Source organism: Eulemur rufifrons, chromosome 19 (genome assembly GCF_041146395.1).
Source record: "Eulemur rufifrons isolate Redbay chromosome 19, OSU_ERuf_1, whole genome shotgun sequence".
NCBI lineage: Eukaryota > Metazoa > Chordata > Mammalia > Primates > Lemuridae > Eulemur > Eulemur rufifrons.
This window is the reverse complement of record NC_091001.1, coordinates 81,491,764-81,514,860: the sequence shown is the minus strand read 5'-3', so window position 1 is coordinate 81,514,860 and position 23,097 is coordinate 81,491,764. Positions and strand designations below refer to the sequence as shown.

Below are 23,097 nucleotides of genomic sequence, written 5' to 3'. Positions count from 1 at the left end.
GTGTCAGGACAGGGCCCGGCCTCCTTCCATCTTTCCTTTACCTCATAGTCTTCATATTAGTAGGTATCTGAGGCCAGGTGCAGTGCTCACACCTGTGATCCTAGCACTCTGGGAGGCTCAGGTGGGAGGATTGCTTGAGGTCAGGAGTTCAAGAGCAGTCTGAGCAAGAGCAAGACCCTGCCCCCACCATCTCTACAAAAAAAATAGAGGAATAAATAAATAAAAAGCTGGATTAAAATTTCTTAACCTTTCTGTGCCTTGGTTTCCTCCTCTGCCTCATAGTGACTGGGCAGTATCAACATTCAATAAATGTTAGAGTGTCACAGGGGGGGTTTCCACTTGCCCACTGTTCTGGGCTGCTCAGACATTGTCTCCCACCTGGATGTAGCCGTGTTCCCTGTGACCAACTTCATGAGCACAGGGAGACCTGCGCCTCCCCATTCATTGTGCAGAGTGAGTCTGTCAATGGGTCAAAGCAGAAGGACACGTATAGAACAAGGAGTGTCCATTTATATGGAATTCTTATTTTGGATTAATTTTCAAAGTTCCCAGAGCGAGGGTACATTGATCCAAAGTTCAGTTTTGGTTTGATTTTGTGAGTTATCAATTAGGAATAATACTGTCCCTGAAAGTGTCATAAAAATGTTATCAAGGTTGATAAAATTCCCTGGATAGAAACATATCAAAATAATAACAGCAACAACATTATAGTTTTTAAAAGCTCAAAAAATAAAAAATAAAAAAGATTCACTATGTGCTGAACTGTTCTAAGTGCCTTGCATGTATTATCTTATTTAATTCTCACAACACCTTGTAAGTGGGTACTTTTATTGCTTGTACTTATCAGTGAGAGAACTGAGGCATTACTCAACAATTTAGCTAAAGTAGCAACACCCCCACCACCATAGTCATTCTCTATTTCATTAACATGTTTTATTTTCTTTACAACACTAATCACTCCCTGAAATTATGTTATTTGCTGTCTATTGCCCCTATAAAAGTTATTTAGACAAGGGCTTTGTTTTAATTGCTGCTGTATCCCCAGCTTATAGTACAGGCCTGGTTGCTAATAATCATAGGTTGCATGTGTAAATGAATGAATGAGGCTTAAAATGTTAGAAGTACCTTGCCAAAGGTCACGCAACCAAAAGAGCCAGTATTCAAGCTGAACTCTGTCTGACTCCAGAGCATGAGATCTGTTTTCTACTGTAGCTTTTTATAGCTGCAAGGTCCCTAGACATAATCTAACCCAGGCCTATCATTTTGCAGGTGAGGATACTGAAGCTTAAAAAAGCTAAATTACTTCCTAATATCTCAGTTTGTTAGTGTGGAGCCAGACTCAGACCCCAGATCCCTAGGTAGTGTTTTTTTCACCCTGAATTCAGCCTTCTCATTTCATATAAAATTGAAGGAAAATCCTATATATGTCTACTGTACATCATCCACCCACTTATTCATGCCATAAACCTAAGTCATACTTGACACTTCCCTCTTCCTTACCACCCCCTTCATCTAATTAACTAGTAAGTCTTGTCAGTGTACCTTCTAAATATATCTCAGATCTTTCCACTTTTCCTCTCTACTAACCATCACCCAAGCCCCACCGGCTTTCACCTAGATAATTGTAGTAGCCTCCTACCTAGTTTCCCCTGCCTCCTCTTGCTCCCTTTCAGTCTATTTTATTTCTTCCTTTCTTCCTTCCCTTCCCTCTTCTTTTCTTTTCTTTTTCTTTTTCTTTTTTGAGACAGGTTCTCACTCTCTCACCCTGGCTAGAGTGCAACAGCATCATCATAGCTCACAGCAACCTCAAACTCTTGACCTCAAGCGATCCTCGTGCCTCAGATTCCCAGAATGCTAGGATTACAGGTGTGAGCCACACCTGGCCTCTATTTTCTTTAGAGTAGCCAAAATTGTCTTCTAAAATGTAAATCTGGTCATACCATTCTACTGCTTAAAACATATCATTAAGTTTAAGGTGTGATTTAAAATTCTTAACAAATGTGCACTTAGGTGATGATCAGGGAAACCAGTTTGCTGGTGAGTACATGTGGTGCTTATTTTTCCATTCTTGGGATACTTCATTTAATAGAATGGGTTCCAACCCTCTCCAGGAGAACCAAAGAGATGCCATATCACCATTACTTCTAATAGCTGAGTAATATTCCATGGTATACATATACCACATTTTGCTAATCTATTCATGTATTGATGGGCATTTGGGTTGTTTCCACATCTTTGCAATTGTGAATTGTGCTGCTATAAACATTCGGATGCAGGTGTCTTTTTTATAGAATGACTTTATCGGACAGAGGTGGGGGCTGGGGGGAAGGGATGGGTGTATACCTACTTGATGAGTGCGATGCGCACTGCCTGGGGAATGGATACGCTTGAAGCTCAGACTCGGGGGGGTGGGGGGCATGGGCAATATATATAACCTGAACTTTTGTACCCCCATAATGAGCTGAAAAAAAAAGATTACACTTATAAAGTAAAAGTAAACCAGAATATGCAGAATTATAAGACTACAGACCAGCTTTGAATTATTTCAAAAAATAATTACTAATACCTCTTGCACTTCAATTGTTTTTCTTAAAAAAATAAAAGCATAATAACCAAGAAAAAAAAAATTCTTAACATAGGCTTTGAGCCTAGAAGATCTGGCCTGTAACCACCCCTCCAGTCTCTTCTTGTGCTACTCTTTCCTTCTTGTTTATTCTACAGCTCCACTGACCTTATTCCCATTCCTAGAACATTAAGCCCTTCTCTTCCTCCAACTTTAATTTAAGGGACTCCCCACTATAGACCACTCCTTCCTCTCCGTCCCCCTCTTCCTCCTCTACTGGGCGCTTCATCCTCTGTGTCTCAGCTGACATGTCATTTATGCAGGGAAGTGTTCCCTGATGGGCTCCTCCCAACCTCTTCCCAACCAGGTCAGGTGCTCTGTGATGTGTTCTCATAAGCACTCTCTATTTTTCCTACACAGCATTTATTACAGTTATAATTCGGCACATTATTTGTATAATTATTTATTTAATGTCTCCTCCTCAAACTAGAATGGAAGCCCCAGTGATCATGCTGTCTCATTCCCTGCTGATCCGCAGGCCCTGAAACATTGTAGATGCCAAATAAATATTTGTGGAGCATTCTGTTATCCTCTTACGGATTTCTACTCTGGGTTGATACATCAGTGACAAAACAGAAATGTGAGTTGTATTAAAGGAAAAGGAGACAGAGTGCAAACACCAAAACTAGTCCAAGAAACTTACCTACCCATTCCATCATGAGAAGCTTTTCATTTTAGTAATATCTATCAGTGCATTTTTTCTTCCAGAACATTCAACAGCTTAGCTAAGGGAGTGTTGGCCTCTCCACTTGGGTCTCAGATTTGAGAGAGGCCTTTTTTTCTGACTCCTGCATGATGAACATGTTCATTTAGTTTGAGAAAGGTAGGGAGAAAGGTGCTGCTTCAGTGGACATCAGCTGATCATGGAAAAGCCATATCTCTGCTGTGAGAGCTGGCTGTGTTGTCATCATGCGGCAAGTACAGTCCATTAGGGGCAGAAGAGGGAGCCAGCAGTGCTGCTTGCTGGATGCTGTCAAAACCTTAGGACTGCCCTCTAAGATGAACTATGGGGAAGCAAAAAGCTTTCAAATGGAAGTTATGTAGAAGGCCCCATGCTTAGCTGTCACTTGATTTTAGGATTTGCTCAGCCTTCAGGTTAATAATAGATGTGTTGTCTGTTTCCAGATTAACCACAAAACTTGGCACTTAAAATACAACTAAACTAGCTACTTCACTAAGAACAACAACAACAAAGTAATTGCATACATAGATCACATTGCTAATTTTCCTCCTCACTATTGCTATGTAGATGGCTAGCTTTTTGTATTTTAGTGTTGGCTGGCTACGGGCTTTCTGAAGTCTGACAAATTCAACAGGCCCAGTTCTGACAGAAGCATCTGCAGAGAACCAAGCCTTTGGTCAAAAGAAAATGCGATGAAACCAAACGACCATGGAAATCGAAGTATTCTATTGTATTCTTCCTTTTCCAAATAGAACTCTTGTTTAGCTAATGCTTTTATGGAGGCCCAATGGATGAAGGAGGCCTTTTCTGCTGTGAAATAAACTCATTTGACTTACACAAAAAGCACTAAGGAATAGGAAACTACGTGCCTTTGAATAACTCTTAAGGGAGTGTCCTAATTCATGACATGTGTTTTAGAGAGCAAGTTATCTAGAATAAACTGTTAATTAAAATGCTTTGTGATGCTTTTTTTAGATCAATACTTTAGCTACTCTAAATGCCACTTTGGGCATTCTGCAATGCCTTATTGGATGATGTCAAGAATGTTGCCGAAGTGCCAATAATTGATTGATAAAACCCTACAATAGTATTAGTAGAACATAAAAATGTTGGGACCTTGCCATAGTGTTCTTGGCTTGTATGTTCTTTTCCTAAAATTTATTCTCATCACCTTTCCAATGAATTTCTCTCTATTTCATGAAGCCCTGCTAGTCACTATTCTTCTAGAATGAGTACTGAAACCCTACCACTCAGATCTTAAAGTATTGATGCTAAAATGGACTCTGGAAGAGATAAGAAGAGTTACTGTAGGTCTTAGATTCCAGAACTATCCTACAAAGTAATACTCAAAAGACCAGGCCAGTTGTGGTGGCTCAGACCTGTAATCCAAGCACTTCGGGAAGCTGAGGGAGGAGCATCGCTTGAGGCCAGGAGTTCAAGACCAGCCTTGGCAACATAGCGAGACACTGTCTCTACAAAAAAATAAATAATTACCCAGTGAGATGGCATGCACCTGTAGACCCGGCAACTCAGGAGGCTGAGACAGAAGGATAGCTTGAGTCCAGGAGTTCAAGGCTGCAGTAAGCTACAAGCCTAGGTGACAAAGGAAGACCCAGTCTCTAAAAATAAACAAAAAACCAACCAATCAAACAAACAAAAAACCCATAAATGTATGGGTTTCAGGTAAACTTGATATTGAACAATGCTTTAGAAAGAATTCCTTTGAGAAACTTCACTAAACCACTACTTAGGGATGTTTTTAAGGCATAAACTTACGTGAAGATACAATGGGGGGGGGCATACAACAACAGTATAATTTTGGAGGGTGGAAGGCAGATGGATGAGAAGGCATTGACTTAGCAGATGTGAGAAAGCCAGCAGTTGGAAAAGTTGAGAACCAACCCAACTTATACTTCCGAAGCCTTGAAAGGCTCAGGAATTGCTGGTGCCAGGAACAGTTGGTTCTCCGTATCCGTAGGTTCCACATCCTTGGATTCCACTAAACTCAGATCCAAAATGTTCAGGAGAAAACAATAAAAAATAATACAATTTTTAAAAATACAGTCCTGTATACTTTAAATTGCTTCTAGATTACATAAATCATCTACAGTCCTGTATATTTTAAATCATCTCTAGATTACTTACAATACCTATACACTTATGTAAAGTGTATGTTAAAGTATGCCAGGAGGATGTGCATAGGTTATATGCAAATACTATGCCATTTTATATTAGGGACTTGAGCATCTGTAGATTTTGGTATGGAGGCGGGAGGACCTGGAACCAATCCACCACACATACGGAGGGGTGACTATACTTCTAAAAGAAGAAGCCAAAGGGAACTAAAATAAGGAGAATTGATTGAAAGTTGTTCAAGAAGCAGTAATATCCCCCTTCCAAGATGCTGGGCAACTACCTGTCCTCTACTCCAACAGAAGACTGAAGGTTTATTCTTTGGAAAGGGTTAAACTGGCGTTTTTGCAATGGGAGACACCAGGCACAGTTGAAAGCAGAGTATATCGAAAGCAGGGTGGGGCGATTAAGTGAATATGCAGACTGAACGTTGAGCCCCTCATACCTACTCAGCCTTTTTCACCTCCAATCAGCTTTTTATCTTCCTATGCTTACATTTAGGCAGACAACAGAAAGGTACCAGACATCTGAGGAAAGCTTTTAATGTGACAGAGACCAAAACCAATAAACAGAAAAAAGCAACTTGAAGAAAACAGACTACGTAAAGATAAGAAAACATAAAACAAACTATAATTAATATTTTCAAATAATTAAGAGAAGAGTTCGCCTTCATGAAACAGGAATAGAATGCTCTTAAAAGGAAATATTCAGAGGACCACCATCAACAACAATAGCACAAATGAAAAGAACAATAAAAAGTTGGAAGATAAAGTTGAGGAAATTACCAAGAAAGTAGAAAACAATAAGAGATAGAAAGCAGGAAAGAGATTTAAAAAAATTAGAGGATGAGTTCAGGAGATTAAGCATCCAAACAGTAAGAGTTCCAGAGAAGAACAACAGAGAAAAATGTAGGTAAGGAAATAATCAATGGTAGTTTCTAAGCAGCTTTCCAAGAACTGGAGAACATAGAGTTTCTAAATTGAAATTACCCACTGAATCATGCAGATTATCAAACATTTACCTGTCTTATATACATTTTCAAGAAACTGCTGGAGGATGTGTTGCACTAAAATGAGGGAGTAAACCAAGGAAGAGGTAGACAGTGGACAGAGGAGACAAGAGATAGAACACAAGAGCAGGGCAAAGGGAAGCCTGGGATGAAAGTGAAGACTGATTACAGGCCATCAGCTCTGCACCAAGCAGACGGCAGTCAGTCCAGGGTAAGGCAGGTCAGAAGGTACCAGAGAGATGTCCTCATGAGGCTGGTAGGATACCCATTGGAAATGAACATATTGAGAGGAGAAACTGACAACTGGAGCTTAAGATTGCATGAAAATCTTAGCAAATGAGGAAGAAAAGACAGTTATAAACTCCAGAGAAAACAGAAGTTTACACATGAGAGAAAAAGGAATCATATTCTTACTACATAGATCAGTTTTATTTCATGGTCATAATAAAATCAACAGTGAGGAGTGATCTCACCAAAATTATAATATTATATATTATAACTGTAATTATTATTATAATATAGTATTAAGCAGATGGTGGGGCAGGGATAAGAGGCATGGTATGTGTGGCATGGAGAAAGGAATAGAGATAAAAGCAAACATGGTTCATCTTCATAGCGGGGGAAGGTCAATAAATTTTGTCTAAAACTTAAAAAAAACCTAATATGTAGCAATATAAACATATTATGTAGAAATATGGAGTTAATTACCAGAAGAAAGCTAAAAGAGTTGAAAGTGATAGTTTTTGGGGAGGGAGAAAGATTAAAGAGAAGGCTGGGTACTACTCTGTGTCTTAACCATTCTAAGAGAACTCAGTGACTCTTTATGTGTGTGTGTAATTTCTTTGAAAAGAAAATCTTCTGGAAAGACCATTATATTTCCACAAATAAGAATGAAAAAACTTTTAAAAACAACAGCTTTATTGAGATACAATTCACAGTTTATCCAGTGGTTTTTGGTACATTCACAGAGTCGTACAACCATCACCACAATCAATTTTAGAACATTTCATCACCTCCAAAAGAAACCTCAAACCCGTTAGCAGTCACGCCCCATTTATGCCTAACCATCCAAGCCCTCAACAACCACCATGCCACACTCTGTCTTTATAGATATGCCTATTCTGGACATTTCATATAAATGAAAACATACGACATGTGGTCCTTTGTAACTGGCTTCTTTCACTTAGTACAGGCATACCGTGGAGATATTGTGGGTCCACTTCCAGACCACTGCACTAAAGTGAATATTGCAATAAAGGGAGTCACATGAATTGTTCAGTTTCCCAGTGAATATAAAAGTTATGCTTATATTATGCCATAATCTATTAAGTGTGCAATAGCATTATGTCTAAAAATGTACATGCCTTAATTTAAAAATACTTTATTGCTAAAAAATGCCAACAATCATCAAAGCCTTCAGCAAGTCTTAATCTTTTTGCTGGTGGAGGGTCTTGCCTCCATGTTAATGGCTGCTGAGTGATCAGGATGGTGATTACTGAAGATTGGGGTAGCTTTGGCAGTTTCTGAAAATAAGACAACAGCAAAGTTTGCCACATCAATAGACTTTTCCTTTCACAAAATGTTTCTTTGTAGCATGTGATGCTGTTTGCTAGAATTTTACCCAAAGTAGAACTTCTTTCAAAATTGGAATCAATCTTCTTCAACCCTGCTGCTGGTTTAGCAACTAAATTTACGTCAAATTCTAAATCCTTTGTTGTCATTTCCACAATGTTCACAACATCTTCACCAGAAGTAGATTTCATCTCAAGAAACCACCTTTTCTGTGCATCCATAAGAAACAACTCCTCATCCACTAAAGTTTTATCATGAGATTGATTCAGTCACATCTTCAGGCTCCACTTGGAGTTCTGTTGCTATTTCTACCACATCTACAGTGATTTCCTCCATTGAAATTTTTATACCCTTCAAAGTCATCAAATTTGAAATCAACTTCTTCCAAACTCCTATTAGTGCTTATACTTTTATCTCCTCCCATGAATCACAAATTTTCTTAGTGGCATCTAGAATGGTGAATCCTTTCCAAAAGGTTTTCAATTGACTGCCCAGATTCGTCAAAGGAATCACTATCTATGGCAGCAATAGCCTTACTACATGTGTTTTTTAATAGTAAGACTTAAAAGTCAAAATTACTCCTTGATCCATGGGCTGCAGAATGGATGTTGTGTTAGCAGGCATGAAAGCAACATTAATCTTGTGCATCTCCATGAGAGCTCATGGGTGACCAGGTGCATTGTCAATGAGCAGTAATATTTTCAAAGGAATCTTTATTCCTGAACAGTTCTCAAGAGTGGGCTTAAAATACTCAATAAACCATGCTGTAAACAGATTTGCTGTATTGCTCCATTGATAGAGCACAGGTAGAGGAGATTTAGCATCATTTAGCCCTAGGATTTTTAGAATAATGAATGAGCATTGGCATCAATTTAAAGTCACCAGCTGCATTAGCCCCTATCAGCTTGTCCTCTGAACCTTTGAAGCCAGGCATTGACTTCTCCTCTCTAGCTATGAAAGTCCTAGGTGGCATCTTCTCCCAATAGAAAGCCATTTCATAGACGTTGGAAATCTGTTGTTTAGTGTAACCACCTTCATCAGTGATCTTAGCTAGATCTTCTAAGTACCTTGATGCAGCTTCTCCATCAGCACTTGCTGCTTCACCTTGTACTTTTATGTTGGGAAGTTGGCTTCCTTCCTTAAACCTCACAAAGCAACTTCTGCTAGCTTCACACTTTTTGTCTGCAGCTTTTTCACCTCTCTCAGCTTCAGAGAATTGAAGAGAGTTAGAGCCTTGCTCTGGATTAGGTTTTGGCTTAAGGGAAAGTTGTGGCTGGTTTGATCTTCTATCCAGACCACTAAATTTTCTCCCTATCAACAATATTTCACTTTGTTACCATTTGTGTGTTGACTGGAGTAGCACTTTTAATTTCCTTCAAGAACTTTTCCTTTGCATTCACAACTTGGCTGTTTGGTCCAAGAGGCATAGCTTTCAGCCTGTCTCAGCTTTTAACGTGCCTTCCTCGCGAAGCTTCATCATTTCTAGCTTTTGAATTAAAGTGAGAGATATGTGACTCTTCCTTTCACTTGAACATTTAGAGGCCATTGTAGGATTATTAATTGGCCTAATTTCAATATTATTGTGTCTCAGGGAATAGGGAGGCCTGAGGAGAGGGAGAGAGACAGGGGAATGACCAGCCAGTGGAGTAGAACACACACATTTATAGATTAAGTTTACTATCTTATATGGGCCTAGTTTGTGGTACCCCAAAACAATTACAATAGCTACATCATTGATTATACATCACCATAACAGATATAATAATAATTAAAAAGTTTACAATATTGCAAGAACTACTAAACTGTGACACAGAAACACTAAGTGAGCACATGCTGTTGGAAAAATGGCACTGATGGACTTGCTTGAAGCATGATTGCCACAAATTTTCAATTTGTAAAAAAACACAATATCTGAAAAGCACAATAAAGTGCAATAAAACAAGATATGGTTGTATAATGTGTTCAAGTTCCATCCATGTTGCAGCACGTATCAGTACTTTTTTATTGTCAAATAATTTTTCATTATATGGATATGTACCTCATTTTATTTATTTGTTCATCAATTAATGGACATTGGGTTGTTTCCACTCTTTGGCTATTAAGAATAATGCTGCTGTGAACATTCATGTACAAGTTTCTGTGTGGACATGTTTTGATTTTTCCTGGGTGTATACCTAGGAGCGGAATTGCTGGATCATGTTGCGATCTATATTTGTCGTTTTGAGGACCTGCCAGATAGTTTTCCAAAGCAGCTGCATCATTTTACATTCCTACCAGCAGTGCATGAGGGTTCCAATTTTTCCACATCCTCAACAACATTTGTTTAGCCCTCATGGGTATAAGTGGTATCTCATTTTGGTTTTGATTTCCACTGAGAAAATTTTTAAAACTTAACAAATTAGCAAAAATGAAATAGGTTGACAAAATCGTATCTTGACAAGGCTTTGAGGAAACAAATTTATTGAGGATGTAGGTGAGTACACATTTTATGGACGACAGTTCAGTATATTATAATATGAAATGTACTCAACCTCTGACCAGATATCCCATTCTAGGTATATGACCTACGGAGAAAACCATATGTTGGGAAAAGTTATGTCGTCATTGTACCACTATTAATAATCTCGTGATATAAAAAACTTTGAAACTAACTTAAATGTCTATCAAGAGGAAACTGGTTAAACGAATTCTAGGTAATCATTACAAATAATGATGCAGGTAGAGTATATTTTTATTGTCATTTGAACCTGTCTACTCTATATTGAGCGAGGCAAAATCAGATTATTGAATATCTGCATGTAAAGATCCCATTTGTGTAAAATATCTTTATGCCTAGAAAGATTTTGTGGAATGAGGTCTAAAATATTAACAGTGATTATATGCTAGTGGTGGAATTTTAGGTGATTTTTTTTTACTTTGTTCTTTGTCTTTTTTGTATTTAATTTTGTTAAAAATCAGCCGTTAGCCTTTATAATTTTTTGAGAAAATTATAAAACTATTTCAAAAGACTATGCACTTTAGAAGTTACATTTTTGTACTTAATCAAGGCTTAAATTTTAGTTAAATGTTCTTTCCCTATCATTACTTTTTTAAAACCTCAAAACCATCTACTAAAGGCATAAAAAATTCATTATTGTGGTGATTATATCCACTTGGTGTAGAACACTGATTTAGGCTCTTCTTTCAGAGAATTTTAGTATGTACTTTGGTCTTCATGGAGTTCTTTTTATGTGGAGATATGCCAGGTATATGGACTGTAGGGTCACGCCAAAGCTCAGGTCAAAATGGTTCTCCATCTCTTCTGGTTATTGGGATAATTATTCTGAGTTCACATATTATTCTCTCTTCCACTCTTCTGCCCCCTTTTGCAGGAGAATAACATCAATGACAACCTTCTTTTTCTTTGAGTTTATTATGAGTTAGGAACTATTCTGAACACATTGCATATATTTTATTCATTTAATCCTCATGACAGTCCCATAAGGTTGATAATACAGTTAGTGATATTTTAAAGATTTGGAGCCTGAGACACAGAGAGGTTAAGTAACCTGTCCAAGGTCACTCAGCTAGGGAACGGCAGAGCTGGGACTACAGCCCAATGAGTTTGGTTCCAAAGTACCTATGATCTTAACTGCTATACTCCACTGCCTCTCTGACTTTCCTCCTAAATATGACTCCAAACACTTCTTGCTGGCTTCCCTTCTTTCTACCAGAAATGCCAGAGAGGCTGAGGTGTAGTGTATACCTGCAGCAAATGCTCTATGGGGTCACCTCTTTGCTGTTCATATTTTTACCCACTGAATCTCTTAGGATTTTATTTAACATTTCTTTGACATCCTTTTCTCTGAGAGGTTTGGATTTCTTACTCCTTGAAGTTGGAGATTCATCTGGGGGAAAAAAATTAAGCCTTCTTTAGATGTTTCAACTTTGCGTCAAGACCCATCAGCAGAGTGCTTGGTGTTGAATCAGAACATTTGCTGCTCTTTCCCAGGACTTCATGGCATTCTCAACCTCAGGCAATGCAGGATGCCTGGTGCCCTGCCTGATCTTTAGGTCTGATCCTTGTGGAAAACATAATTTTTATAATGCTATAGTTTATTCTGTTTATAAGACTAATACATAGCCAGGCACAGTGGCTCAAGCCTGTAATCCTAATACTCAGGGAGGCTGAGGTGGCAAGATCGTTTGAGACCAGGGGTTCGAGACCAGCCTGGGCAAGACAGTGAGACCCCATCTCTACAAAAAAATTTTGTTTTAATTAACCAGGCATGGTGGAGTGCATCTGTAGTCCCAGCTAATGGCGGGGGTGGGGGATGGGGAAGACTGAGGCAGGAGGATCGCTTGAGCTGGGAGTTGGAGGTTGCAGTGAGCTATGATTGCACCACTGCACTCCAGCCTAGGCAACAGAGTGAGACCTTGTCTGTAAAAAATAAAAATAAAAGAAAGAGGCCGGGCGCGGTGGCTCACGCCTGTAATCCTAGCACTCTGGGAGGCCAAGGTGGGCGGATCGTTTGAGCTCAGGAGTTCGAGACCAGGCTGAGCAAGAGCGAGACCCCATCTCTACTAAAAATAGAAAGAAATTATATGGACAGCTAAAAATATATATAGAAAAAATTAGCCGGGCATGGTGGTGCATGCCTGTAGTCCCAGCTACTCGGGAGGCTGAGACAGGAGGATCCCTTGAGCTCAGGAGTTTGAGGTTGCTGTGAGCTAGGCTAACGCCACGGCACTCACTCTAGCCTGGGCAACAGAGTGGGACTCTGTCTCAAAAAAATAAATAAATAAATAAAAAATAAATAAAAATAAAAGAAAGAGTAATATATACTCATTGTAAAAATTTTTGAAAATACAAAAAATATAAAGAAAAAATTAAAAGCACTTATAGTCCTACCATCCTGTGATAACCACTAGAAAATATGATGTCCAAGCATGTTTATCTTCTCTTTAAGGAATTCATATCCATTCATGAAGACTAAGTCTTCTAAACAAATGATTTACAGATGATAATTTTAAAAAGTGCCCATCCATGCAAATTAATGGGTAGGATTATCGTTAAATTTAAAGATGTGCCAAAGTTGATGAAATTAAAATTTCTTAATTTTATATTCCAGTTTGATTCTTTTAATTAAAGAAAGGAAATAATTAATTTTAAAACATTAGTATAAAATCAAACAAAAAGGTATAATGACCTCAGTGGTTTCATTTGCTCCTATAAGTAATTTCTCCATTTATTTTTACCTAACATGAGCAGCATATGTAATAGGTCCTCAACTGATGCTTATTAATTTTATGGGAACAAGCTTAAGATCTACCTGAAATACCATCAATATTTAACTTTTGATATTTGCAATATTGGTTGTTATTGTTTTTGCTATGTTGTTGTGATTGAAACTTAGTAAAATTTATTTAGGATATTTTACTGTTATCCTGAGGAAAAGGGTTATAAACATCACCATTATAAAAACAACGAGAGCAGCAACAATAAAAACTCATGCGATACGACGTATTACAAGTAATAACTATGTTAAGTTTGATTCCAGTTGAAATAGCTTGTACTGAACATTATTTTTAAAAGCTGTTTCTTGAGAGAATAACTTCTATAATCAAAAAGTCTATCCTCTTGTGTTTTCTAGGCATCTGGCCGTCTGAAGAGGTTTTGGCTTATTACTGCCTCAAGCACAGTAATATGTTCAGGTACAGAGTTGCACCTAAAAGATATTTTTATCCCATCATGGATATTGAATCTGCATATTAAAAATTGCCATGTTTACATTCTTCAAATTAAATTATAAGAAAGAAAGAAAGAGAGAGAGAGACAAAGAAAGAAAAAAGAAAGAAAGAAAAGGAAAGAGAAAAGGAAAACAGAAAGGGAAAAAAGTTCATAGTGAACACATGTTGCTTCTGAAAAGAAATCTGAATTGCCTTTGGGTACTAATATTGCACAGCAAGCTTTTTGCTATATGTCAAAGGCTTTTGATTTCCACTCAAGGCATTTTATTTCACTTTGATTTTGGGGAAACAAAAATGAAGCTCCAATCAATCCTTACTGATTGTGAAGGTTAAAAAAAAAAACAATAAAGACATTCTTTCAACTTCTGCTAGGGAAGTCACTACAGAATATTTGATAAATAAATACCTCACAGCTATTATTTAAAGATGTCATCCCACCCCTGGTTTTAAAGGTATTTTTATATGCCTAACAATATGTATTTGTGAAATAGAAATTACTATTACAGATTCATGCTATGGAAATGAATGTTTTCAACTGTTAGTGTGTATTATAGATCAAACCCTTGGGTGAGATTGAGGGAAAAGAAAAATACTCATTTTATTTGCAAATTCTACAAACGTTTGGTAGACCCAGAAAAAAACAGGCTTTTCATTTTAATTCTCATTTCATAAAGGTCATCCAATATATACTTCCTGAACAGCACATTATGATTCCAGATAAGCCATTAGTGATCATGGTGTGTGTTTTAACAATATGTACTTACAAGATTGGGTCAATAATATGTATTTTTTGAAGCTCTAGGGTCCATATTTACCAGCCAGTCTATAATTGCTTTGAACAACTAAACACTCATTAAGTGTATTTCAAAATATGGATGTCTTTGCTTGGCTTCTCCTCTCCTAGCCCCTCTCCCCACCTCCCCTTCCTGTTTAATTTTGCTTTTTTTCTCCTCTTGAGGTAATAAACTTCCCGAACTGGGAAGAAGAAACAATCTTAAGACTCTAAGCATATAAAATAAGTACAGGGCAATTTTGATTTTGAGCTGCAGAGCTGCCCTGGAAGTCTGGCATTTGCTCATCTCGCTGTGCTTAAGCTTGACCGGAGCTCCAATCAGCGAGCCGTGGGCCAGGGTGAGAGTGTCACACGTTGAGGGCTGATATTTAGGCACAAAGGGGAAGGTAAGTGCAGAGTGCCACACTAGACTGTCAGCTTTAACTCTGAGCTGCTTTACTTTTGAGCAGTAAAGTCAGAGCCCAGTCATTACTTTAGCCTGGTTTGCTAGCTTAACCATATTATATCCCTGCATTGTTTACTCACTATGTTGTGTTGGGGTCATTTGTGATTTAAGTGTTAATTGCTAAATGCTCTTTGTGTAATTGTTCTTTATGGGGGCGGTTCAGCTTTCCAAAATGTTTCCGTTGGTTTTAGAATTTTTTTTAAAAATTCAGGATTGCATTTATTTGTGTGTGTATGTGTTGTGTGTGTGTGTGACCATAATATAGGTATATACACACTCACATATATTCTTCATTTACTTGTCTAACTGTTTTTGAAGGAATGAATGTGGATTAACAGTGTTATCCTTTCCTAACAATTATCTTTCGCTACTCTAGCTAGTTTAGTTCTAAAAGACAGCGCCATTGACAAGGGAAAAAAAGGGAACCTTCTCAGATTTTTCAGCTCAGCGGTGGTAATGTTGCAGTGAACACTAATGAGGGAACCCCCACTGATTTGCCTGCTTTGTGACTTTTCTATTTCATAATTATTTTTAAAACGCAAAACGACATGAGGTAGCCTAGTCATGTCTCTACAACTTCCTGGTAGTGCCGTTCTTACTGCAGATGGCAATTTGTTCTTGTAACATATATATCTCTCTGACCATTTTCATCTAATTTGTATGGGTTCTACCATTTCTTTTCTCTCTTTCAGGGACCTTGCTGTGTGTGAGCTAGGGGGTGGCATGACATGCTTGGCTGGGCTCATGGTAGGTCTTTTCTCAATTCCAATCCCATTCAGAGGGAGGAACAAAAGGAAAAATGTTCCAGGGCCTCCAACTGCTGGGTCAGAGAACCGTCAACAGCATCAGCTGCGGTCAAGCTGCTGGGTCTTGAGAGACCTTCTAGATTGACTTACTTTCGGATCATATTGATTTTATGGTTGCCTCGATGAGCAGAAACATTTTACCTCAGTGTAGTCAATATCGCTTGTTGTGACATTCCAGGCCTCGCACAGCCTTTCTTTGCCATAGTGAAAGCATTTTTTTTTTTTTTCAGATTATAGTCCCATTTGCTAAGATACAGGAATAGCCCGGCGAATCACAGTTGGAGCACCATGATATAGCTGCTAATGTTTTGCCTGCATTATTACACCAACAAACATGATCCAGAGCGCTCAGTAATTAGATTCTTTTGAATTAGATTGGCCATTCAGGAACGTCGTTCCCCATTCTCTGGGTTCTGAGTCATGTATTCAGGAGATATTATGTAGCAGCACAGTGCATTAGACAAGTTTTTATGTCTCTACAAATAAAAGCATATTGTTACACTGATTGGCATTTGACAAACCTGTCGCTCTTATACAATGTGTCGAGGTTACAGCCCAATGTGCGAGCATGTCAAAGCTCACAAAAAAATTACCCTCACAAAGCCATCTGCCTGCAATGCAAAGTTATATGAAGGGCATCAGGCAGTCAGACAGAAGCAAGCTGAAAGGCAGAGTGACAGCCTTGTATGATGGCTCTACTAGATAAACAGAAGCCCACAAATGAAAGCCTCTCAGAATACCATCATCCGCTGTCACAATGCAATTACCGAACAGAATGATAGCAAGATAGAGGCTCCCGCAAATGGAATGATAAAAGTATTGACTGATTTGATTGAATGATTAAAATAATGCAGACATAAAATGAAAAAAGATTGAAGATTGTTACAGAGAAATAGGTGAGGAAGCATGATACTGAAGGCTTGTCACTCCTGTCTTCACTTCCACACAGACAAGCATATTTGCTCATTGTTTGCTGTGCTCCCTTTTTTTTTCAGGTTGCTATTTCTGCAGATGTCAAAGAAGTTCTGTTAACTGATGGGAATGAAAAGGCCATCAGAAGTATCCTTATTCTGATAGAAAACGGGTTTGTTGTGCTCATTCCTTTTTCCCGGCTGAGTAACAATTGGTATAAAGACAGCCAGCATGGGGCATTAAAAGAGAGTTTTCCCCCCACATACACACGACAAGTAATTAAGAAAAAGTAGAAATATATGAACCCATTGCGTTCTACTACATGTTTTTCTTTCCTTTCGATAGATTTTTATAAACACTTCTCACTCAAAGAGGCTGTTTTGTGGGCCTCTCAAGGCAATAAGAAAATTTGTTTCATAATAATTTTCAAGCATTCTTGCTCTTTTATTTCCATGGAAATTTGGCAGTATAAAATAAATTATTTAGTATTTATTGTATTGGATATTGCTTGTAAATATTAACTTCCACCTTCGTGTTTGTTATTTCCTTTTATGCATTTGATATCGTATGTACTGTGTGATATTGTACCTACTCTAATTGCCGAGGAGTTACCGATGTCCCCCGCTGGACACAGCTATCAGTTCTTCGTTTTATTTAGGATTACAAAAGCTATCTCTTTTTTTTTTTTTCTGCCATGCTATTACAGTTCAAACTCCATTATATTAGATTATGCTTTACTAATATGTACACAGAGTTCATGAAAATTGAACTGTACTTTAAGAAAGCAAGCATAATTTGTGGCTACTTTAGCAGTTGAGCTGATTTGTTCAGGGGCAGTTAACAGCTGTTAGGAACTGAGAGGAAAAGTAGAAGATACGTTTGCTTTGAATCTTTTTGGTGTGCCTTACATTGACATTATGAGGGAGACAGTCTACTTATTTGAATTTTAAGCCCCTAAAATGCCAAAGCAGTTTTGATTTTTGTGGCATCTTACATAAAACCTATTTTCAATTTTCTTTTTCTCCGTCTGCTATATAATTTTTTTGAAAATAAAATTTGCAGCAGCTCCATCAGGCTGCTCGCACAGGAGAAAGGAGGTACCAGACACACAGTAGCTAATATTGTTCAGCAGCACTTGTGTGCTCCACAGAGCCCCACCCAGCTAATTGCCTGACAGACTTAAAAAAAAAAAAAAAAAATTCAGGAAGGAAAAACAGCCAATCACAATCTTGGCCTTTCACACAAGGGAAAGAGATCACAAAAGGTGCTTCCTTTTTTAAAATGCAGGATTTTAATCATGATCTTGAGACTGTCGCAAGTTTTTCAAAATATTCCTGAAGATGAGCTGATGTTGTTTCATTCACTCTGCTTTATTCTGAGTTATTCCGTGCATGTATCATTTCCCTGCGCTCCTCCTCTTTATGTCAGGGAATACAGACAGCGAGAGGAAGCTCAGGTATGCTAGCTCAGCCCCAGTGGGTGTTTTTTGGGGGGAAGAGGAGTAGGATTATTGTACAAAAGGGGGTTATATTAGCCACAGAAACTTGAAGATTGGGCCTAGTAACCTGAGGTTTCTCTCAAGTCAGCAGGTGTCTCATTTAATGGCATCAGAAACCAATTAGAACTTTTATCAAACTATGGGAAACATCTGTAGTCATATGTAAATTTAATCATACTAAATTTATTATTGAGCTAAACTACAGAGCTTCCAAAGAAGGGAGGCAATGCTAATGTCATTAATTAACGCACCTTTGCTTTAAACAGCAAAGATGCCATGCCAGCTCTTGAAATCAGAGAGGAAATCTCAGATTCTGTATTCATTCTGCCGGCCTTTCAAAGAAATGATTGGTACAGCCCCCTCCCAAGAAAATGGATTTTTAACATTTGGTCCTCAGAAGCTCAGCCCTGAGAGTGCTTTATTGTGCTAGGTTTTACAATGGGTTTAATATAGCAGGGTGCCAAAGGGCAGGAGGGGAAGAACTTTACAATGTAGATAAAGTAGGTCCTTTCAGGATGCAGACCAAAACTGGTAGTGTGTTTTATTTCATCTCTTAGGACTTTCCTGATGGAGTTCAGTTTTTATTATGCAGTTGTTCTATGTTTGTGTGCCTTTTTCTGTTGTAACTAGATCTAATTTTTTTTAATTAAGAGAAAAAAGCATGCATAAAGCCTTAAAATTGGCAATGTGTTTTTCCTGCTTTTAATACTAATGTTATTCTTGATTTGCTAACACAGCTTACAATTGGCATTCGTTGTAATCTGTTTTACTGACTGAGGTTAATATGAATGAATTTTTTTTTTTTTTTTCTATTTGGGTGTCCACTTTCTGTAAGAATAAGTAATTCACTGAATCACATACTATTGATGCATATAGATTGAAACAAACTCATTTAAAAATTACTGTTTACAGCTTTCCTTTAAAATTTTAGGAAGCCTAAATTATATAGCAGTTGTAGGATATTAATCAAAAATTACTTTCTAAAAAGTAAAAGTGGATGTCAACAAAAAAAGGGGGAGAAACATTGCCAGAAGCCAGAAAATCTCTAAGCAAAGCTGCTAATTATTCTTAATGGGCAAGATGAGCACATTAAGAAACAAATGAATACATCAGCGAAATGTAATTGAAAATCGACCTGGCAATGGCACACCACATCTGACTATTGGCCTGTATGTTATTCTCATCATTTTAAAAATTATTTTTGTTGTTCTTGGCTTCTGAATTTAATGAATCCAACTGAGTCTTCTTAGTCTCTTAAGCTTCTGATTTTTACTTTTTTTAAAAAAATAGCATTTTCTGATATTTCCTTTTAATTTTCTATTATTCCTTTTTTTTAATATGCGAGGCAATGAATGGATTAGTTCTGAATCTTTATATCACAGAAGCATGTAAACCAGTTGTGAGGTTATTTATTGTCTCCCTAAAAGGTATCGAATGGATTGCTTACGTCTTCTCAAACTCTCTACTTTGACTCTGGAAACCTAGATGTTGATCTAAGATTTATTAAGCAGAGATGTCTGTAAAGAGATTAAGACTTGAGGTAGAAATGAATTTTGTGAGTTCTGAATATTTTCTCAGACTCATGGGTAGTTTCCCCTAAGGTTTTCCTTGGTCTTTAAACTGCATTTCTGGGTCTAACCCAGAGCCTGCTTCCTGAGAGCCATATCTCCCTAAAAATGACATTTTGTCTGTACTCCAAAAGACAAAAGATAAATTAGAAATAGGGTCATTTGATCCATCCAGTTCTCAAATTTATTCTAAAATAGTGTGAAATATGATCCTTTTTCTTTGGCACTGCCCTTTTAGTGTAGTAAAGAAAGAAATCTGCAACTGCCCACATATATATAATAATTATTCAATAAGCTTTGTAGCTGGTGATGACAATGACATAAGAATAAGGGAGAGAAATAGTATACTGAGTTATTACTGATGCTAAGCCTCTTCCAATTATATTGAATAAAATTAGAACTCCTAAAGGTGAACAACCCTCTCTGGCTACAATCATTAATTTACCCAGCACAAGCACCCTGCCTTGACTCATCCTTTGTAGACATCTAGCATGTTCTCTGCAGAAGATTCCAATGCTTGATGACCCATTTCTCTGTGCCCTTGACCCAAGCATCCTATCCCCACAGTATGCATGGTCTGGATCATGATCTCAAGCTTAGGATTCTCCCAAAATTGGTAAATCTCTAATGCTTTTTAAAAGAGCTATCGCTGGTTTAACATCACATTTATTTAACAGAGTCCCTGACTTGAATAATTAATAAATGAAGCTTCATGTGGACCTTGCAGCCTGTGCTGAGGATGGCTGACACCTTGAGAATCCCAGGCCATCTTCCTGTGTCCAGGCCCCTTCCTCCAATATCTATGCCAACTGTGCTTCCATCTGCTAGATGAGTCATGAGTGAACTCTATGTGCCTTGTATTGGGTATATCTTTTGAAATTAAGTTAAAATCAATTAAGCCAGTATCAATGGCATAAGATTCCAGATGCTAAAGATACAGCAGTGAACAAGACAGACCTCGTCTCTGTCCTTGTGGGACACAGATTTTGCCTTGGCTAGAACACATTTATACAAGGGAAAGACACTAAAAAAACTACAGGGTAGAAGTTCTTTGATGCCTTCTAGTTATTTAAATTCTACAATATAAATTAGTTCTGAGCAGCCCAGAAAGAAAATAAAGCTTAACTGCCAGACCTCATTTTAGTTAGTATCACCAGCCTCTTCATCCCACCAAAGCTTTTTTGCCTGAATTATTAAAAAAGGTAATGAATTGACATGAATTAGGCACCTACTATGTGTCAGGCCCATCATTTGTGATAGTACATTAGGCCTGTACAATAAGTATCATAATTCCTGTTTTAGAGAAACAGGAGCTCAGAGAGGTTAATTGATCCAAGGACACACAGCTACCAAGTATCAGAATCAGCTCTAGAAGCCAGGTTCATCTGACTTCAAAGCTTATGTTTTTTCCTATTAAACCATTCTGTTTCACCAAAAGCTAAAATGATTTGGTGAATGTCATCTTGCATTTCCTCAGCACCCCCAGGAATAAAAGTTCTCTCATCCATAAACGTAAGAGTTGGCATTGCTAATAGAGAGTTCGTACTGTCTCTATGTCATCCTCTCAATTCATTTGAGTAATAAGCACGTGTAAGAATATTTTGCAGCCTTAAATTAGCAAATATTCTCACATCAAGCATTTTTAAAAAAACCTTTAGAGATCAAAATGAATAAGATTTATATTATAATCTCGTAGTTTCCTACCCTCATTTTTGTTGCTGCAATGAAAATAAAGACAACGTAAACCGAGAAAGTAGTGCTTTGTGAATCATACTGTTAATTATTTTTTAAATATTTTCTTGCATAAAGAACAATGCCAACTCTCAAAATGTGTATGCAGCTATTGATAAATATAACGATCACTAATTGCAGGAGGAGGCTAATATTTCAAACAGTGTAGTATATACCTATGTAATTTATTTAAATGATTATTATATAAAAGTATATTTTTTAAGAATAAAAATCAACTGAAACAAAATTGAAATGGAACTCCACTCCTGAACTGTGCTTTACTTGAGAATAAAATCTAGAGATTGAATTCTGGTTTCCTTTCAGCCACAAGCATATATCCCGTAGCTCTGGAAGTCCAGTTGCCCAGATTGGAGATGAGTGCTCTGTACTCATTTAATCAGAAATCACATTAAGGCTTTCCTCGCACCCAGCCCATCCCACAGAAGTCTTCCAGGAGGTGGGGGCAGTTCAGAGAATACAATTTGGTCTGCCATGTTGAACACTATCCTGGACGTATTGACTCAATTTGATTGGATTTCCTTTATTACCCTGAGGTGACACAGAAGTATGATAAAATCTATTATTAGACACAGTGCCATCCAGAAGAACCATCAAAATCTGACCTAAAGTAAAGGATGGGGAGCAGGATATCAGAATTTATCTCTTAAGGTAATATTTAATAATACCATTGCCATTTTTTTTCTCTTTGTACTTGTTTTAATATTAAAAAAACCCTCCTAGACCACAAAGGATATTTCTTGCCCAGTTCTAAAAATAAAGCAGCCTAAATACTGCTGTGAATTTTTTTTTTATTAAAAAACATTGCTTCTAGAATATAAATACAGATGCTTGCTTCAGCCTGACCACCCAGAGTCATGGGTTTATAAATTGTGTAAAAGTATGTAGTGTTAAGATGTTTACTAAAAATTATTAATAGGCTTTCTGAGTTATATAATTTAACTTCCTTGCAACTATTTTATAAAAAGTATTACCTCCACTAACAAAATAATATGTTTTGCTTGATAGATTAGTCATGTACTCACACAACGCTACAGGTGTACCCGGCACATTATGGCATGCAGTTGGATGCCATGGAAACTCTGAGTAGGGTGTGGCCAGAGTGTGGGGGAACTTAATCAAAAACAGTTGTCAGTTGACTCTTTCCTAATTTTGTTCTTCTCAGAATAAAGATGTCAGCTGTCCTGTTCTGCAAGACATTTCATTTAGAAGACTTTCCTGAAATAATTTCTTCCTGAAATAGACAGAACTGTAGGCCGATGTGTCATTTTAGTTAATCAAAACAAGTAGGCAAATTAGTCTCTTTTATTTTTTTAATGAATGTAATTTAACGGTATTTAATTTGCATACAGGAAAGTTCACCCAGGAAAAAAAAAAAGTCTGCATTATAGCACTTTTGTAAACCTCAACAAAGCCCTTCATTAGGAGACCTAATTGATTTTCCTACCCACTCCTGGGGGGAAGAAAGCTATCACAGTACCTGCTTATTCACTCTCGGAAGAAATGGGTGTGCCTGGCGGTTCAAGCAGAGATTTGGGTTAGAAAGTCCTGTGGTTCTGTTCTTGCAGGGAGATCTT

General features: G+C 37.6%; 1 protein-coding gene across 1 annotated transcript in view; it reads left to right on the top strand.

Moving 5' to 3' along the window:
- CAMKMT (calmodulin-lysine N-methyltransferase) overlaps positions 1-23,097 on the top strand; it is a 326,819-nt gene that overhangs the window by 261,244 nt on the left and 42,478 nt on the right. Inside the window, exons 4-6 of the mRNA XM_069494781.1 lie at positions 13,653-13,713; positions 15,680-15,734; positions 16,789-16,852. Coding sequence (XP_069350882.1) covers positions 13,653-13,713; positions 15,680-15,734; positions 16,789-16,852 — 180 coding nt within the window. The remainder of the gene's footprint in view (positions 1-13,652; positions 13,714-15,679; positions 15,735-16,788; positions 16,853-23,097) is intronic.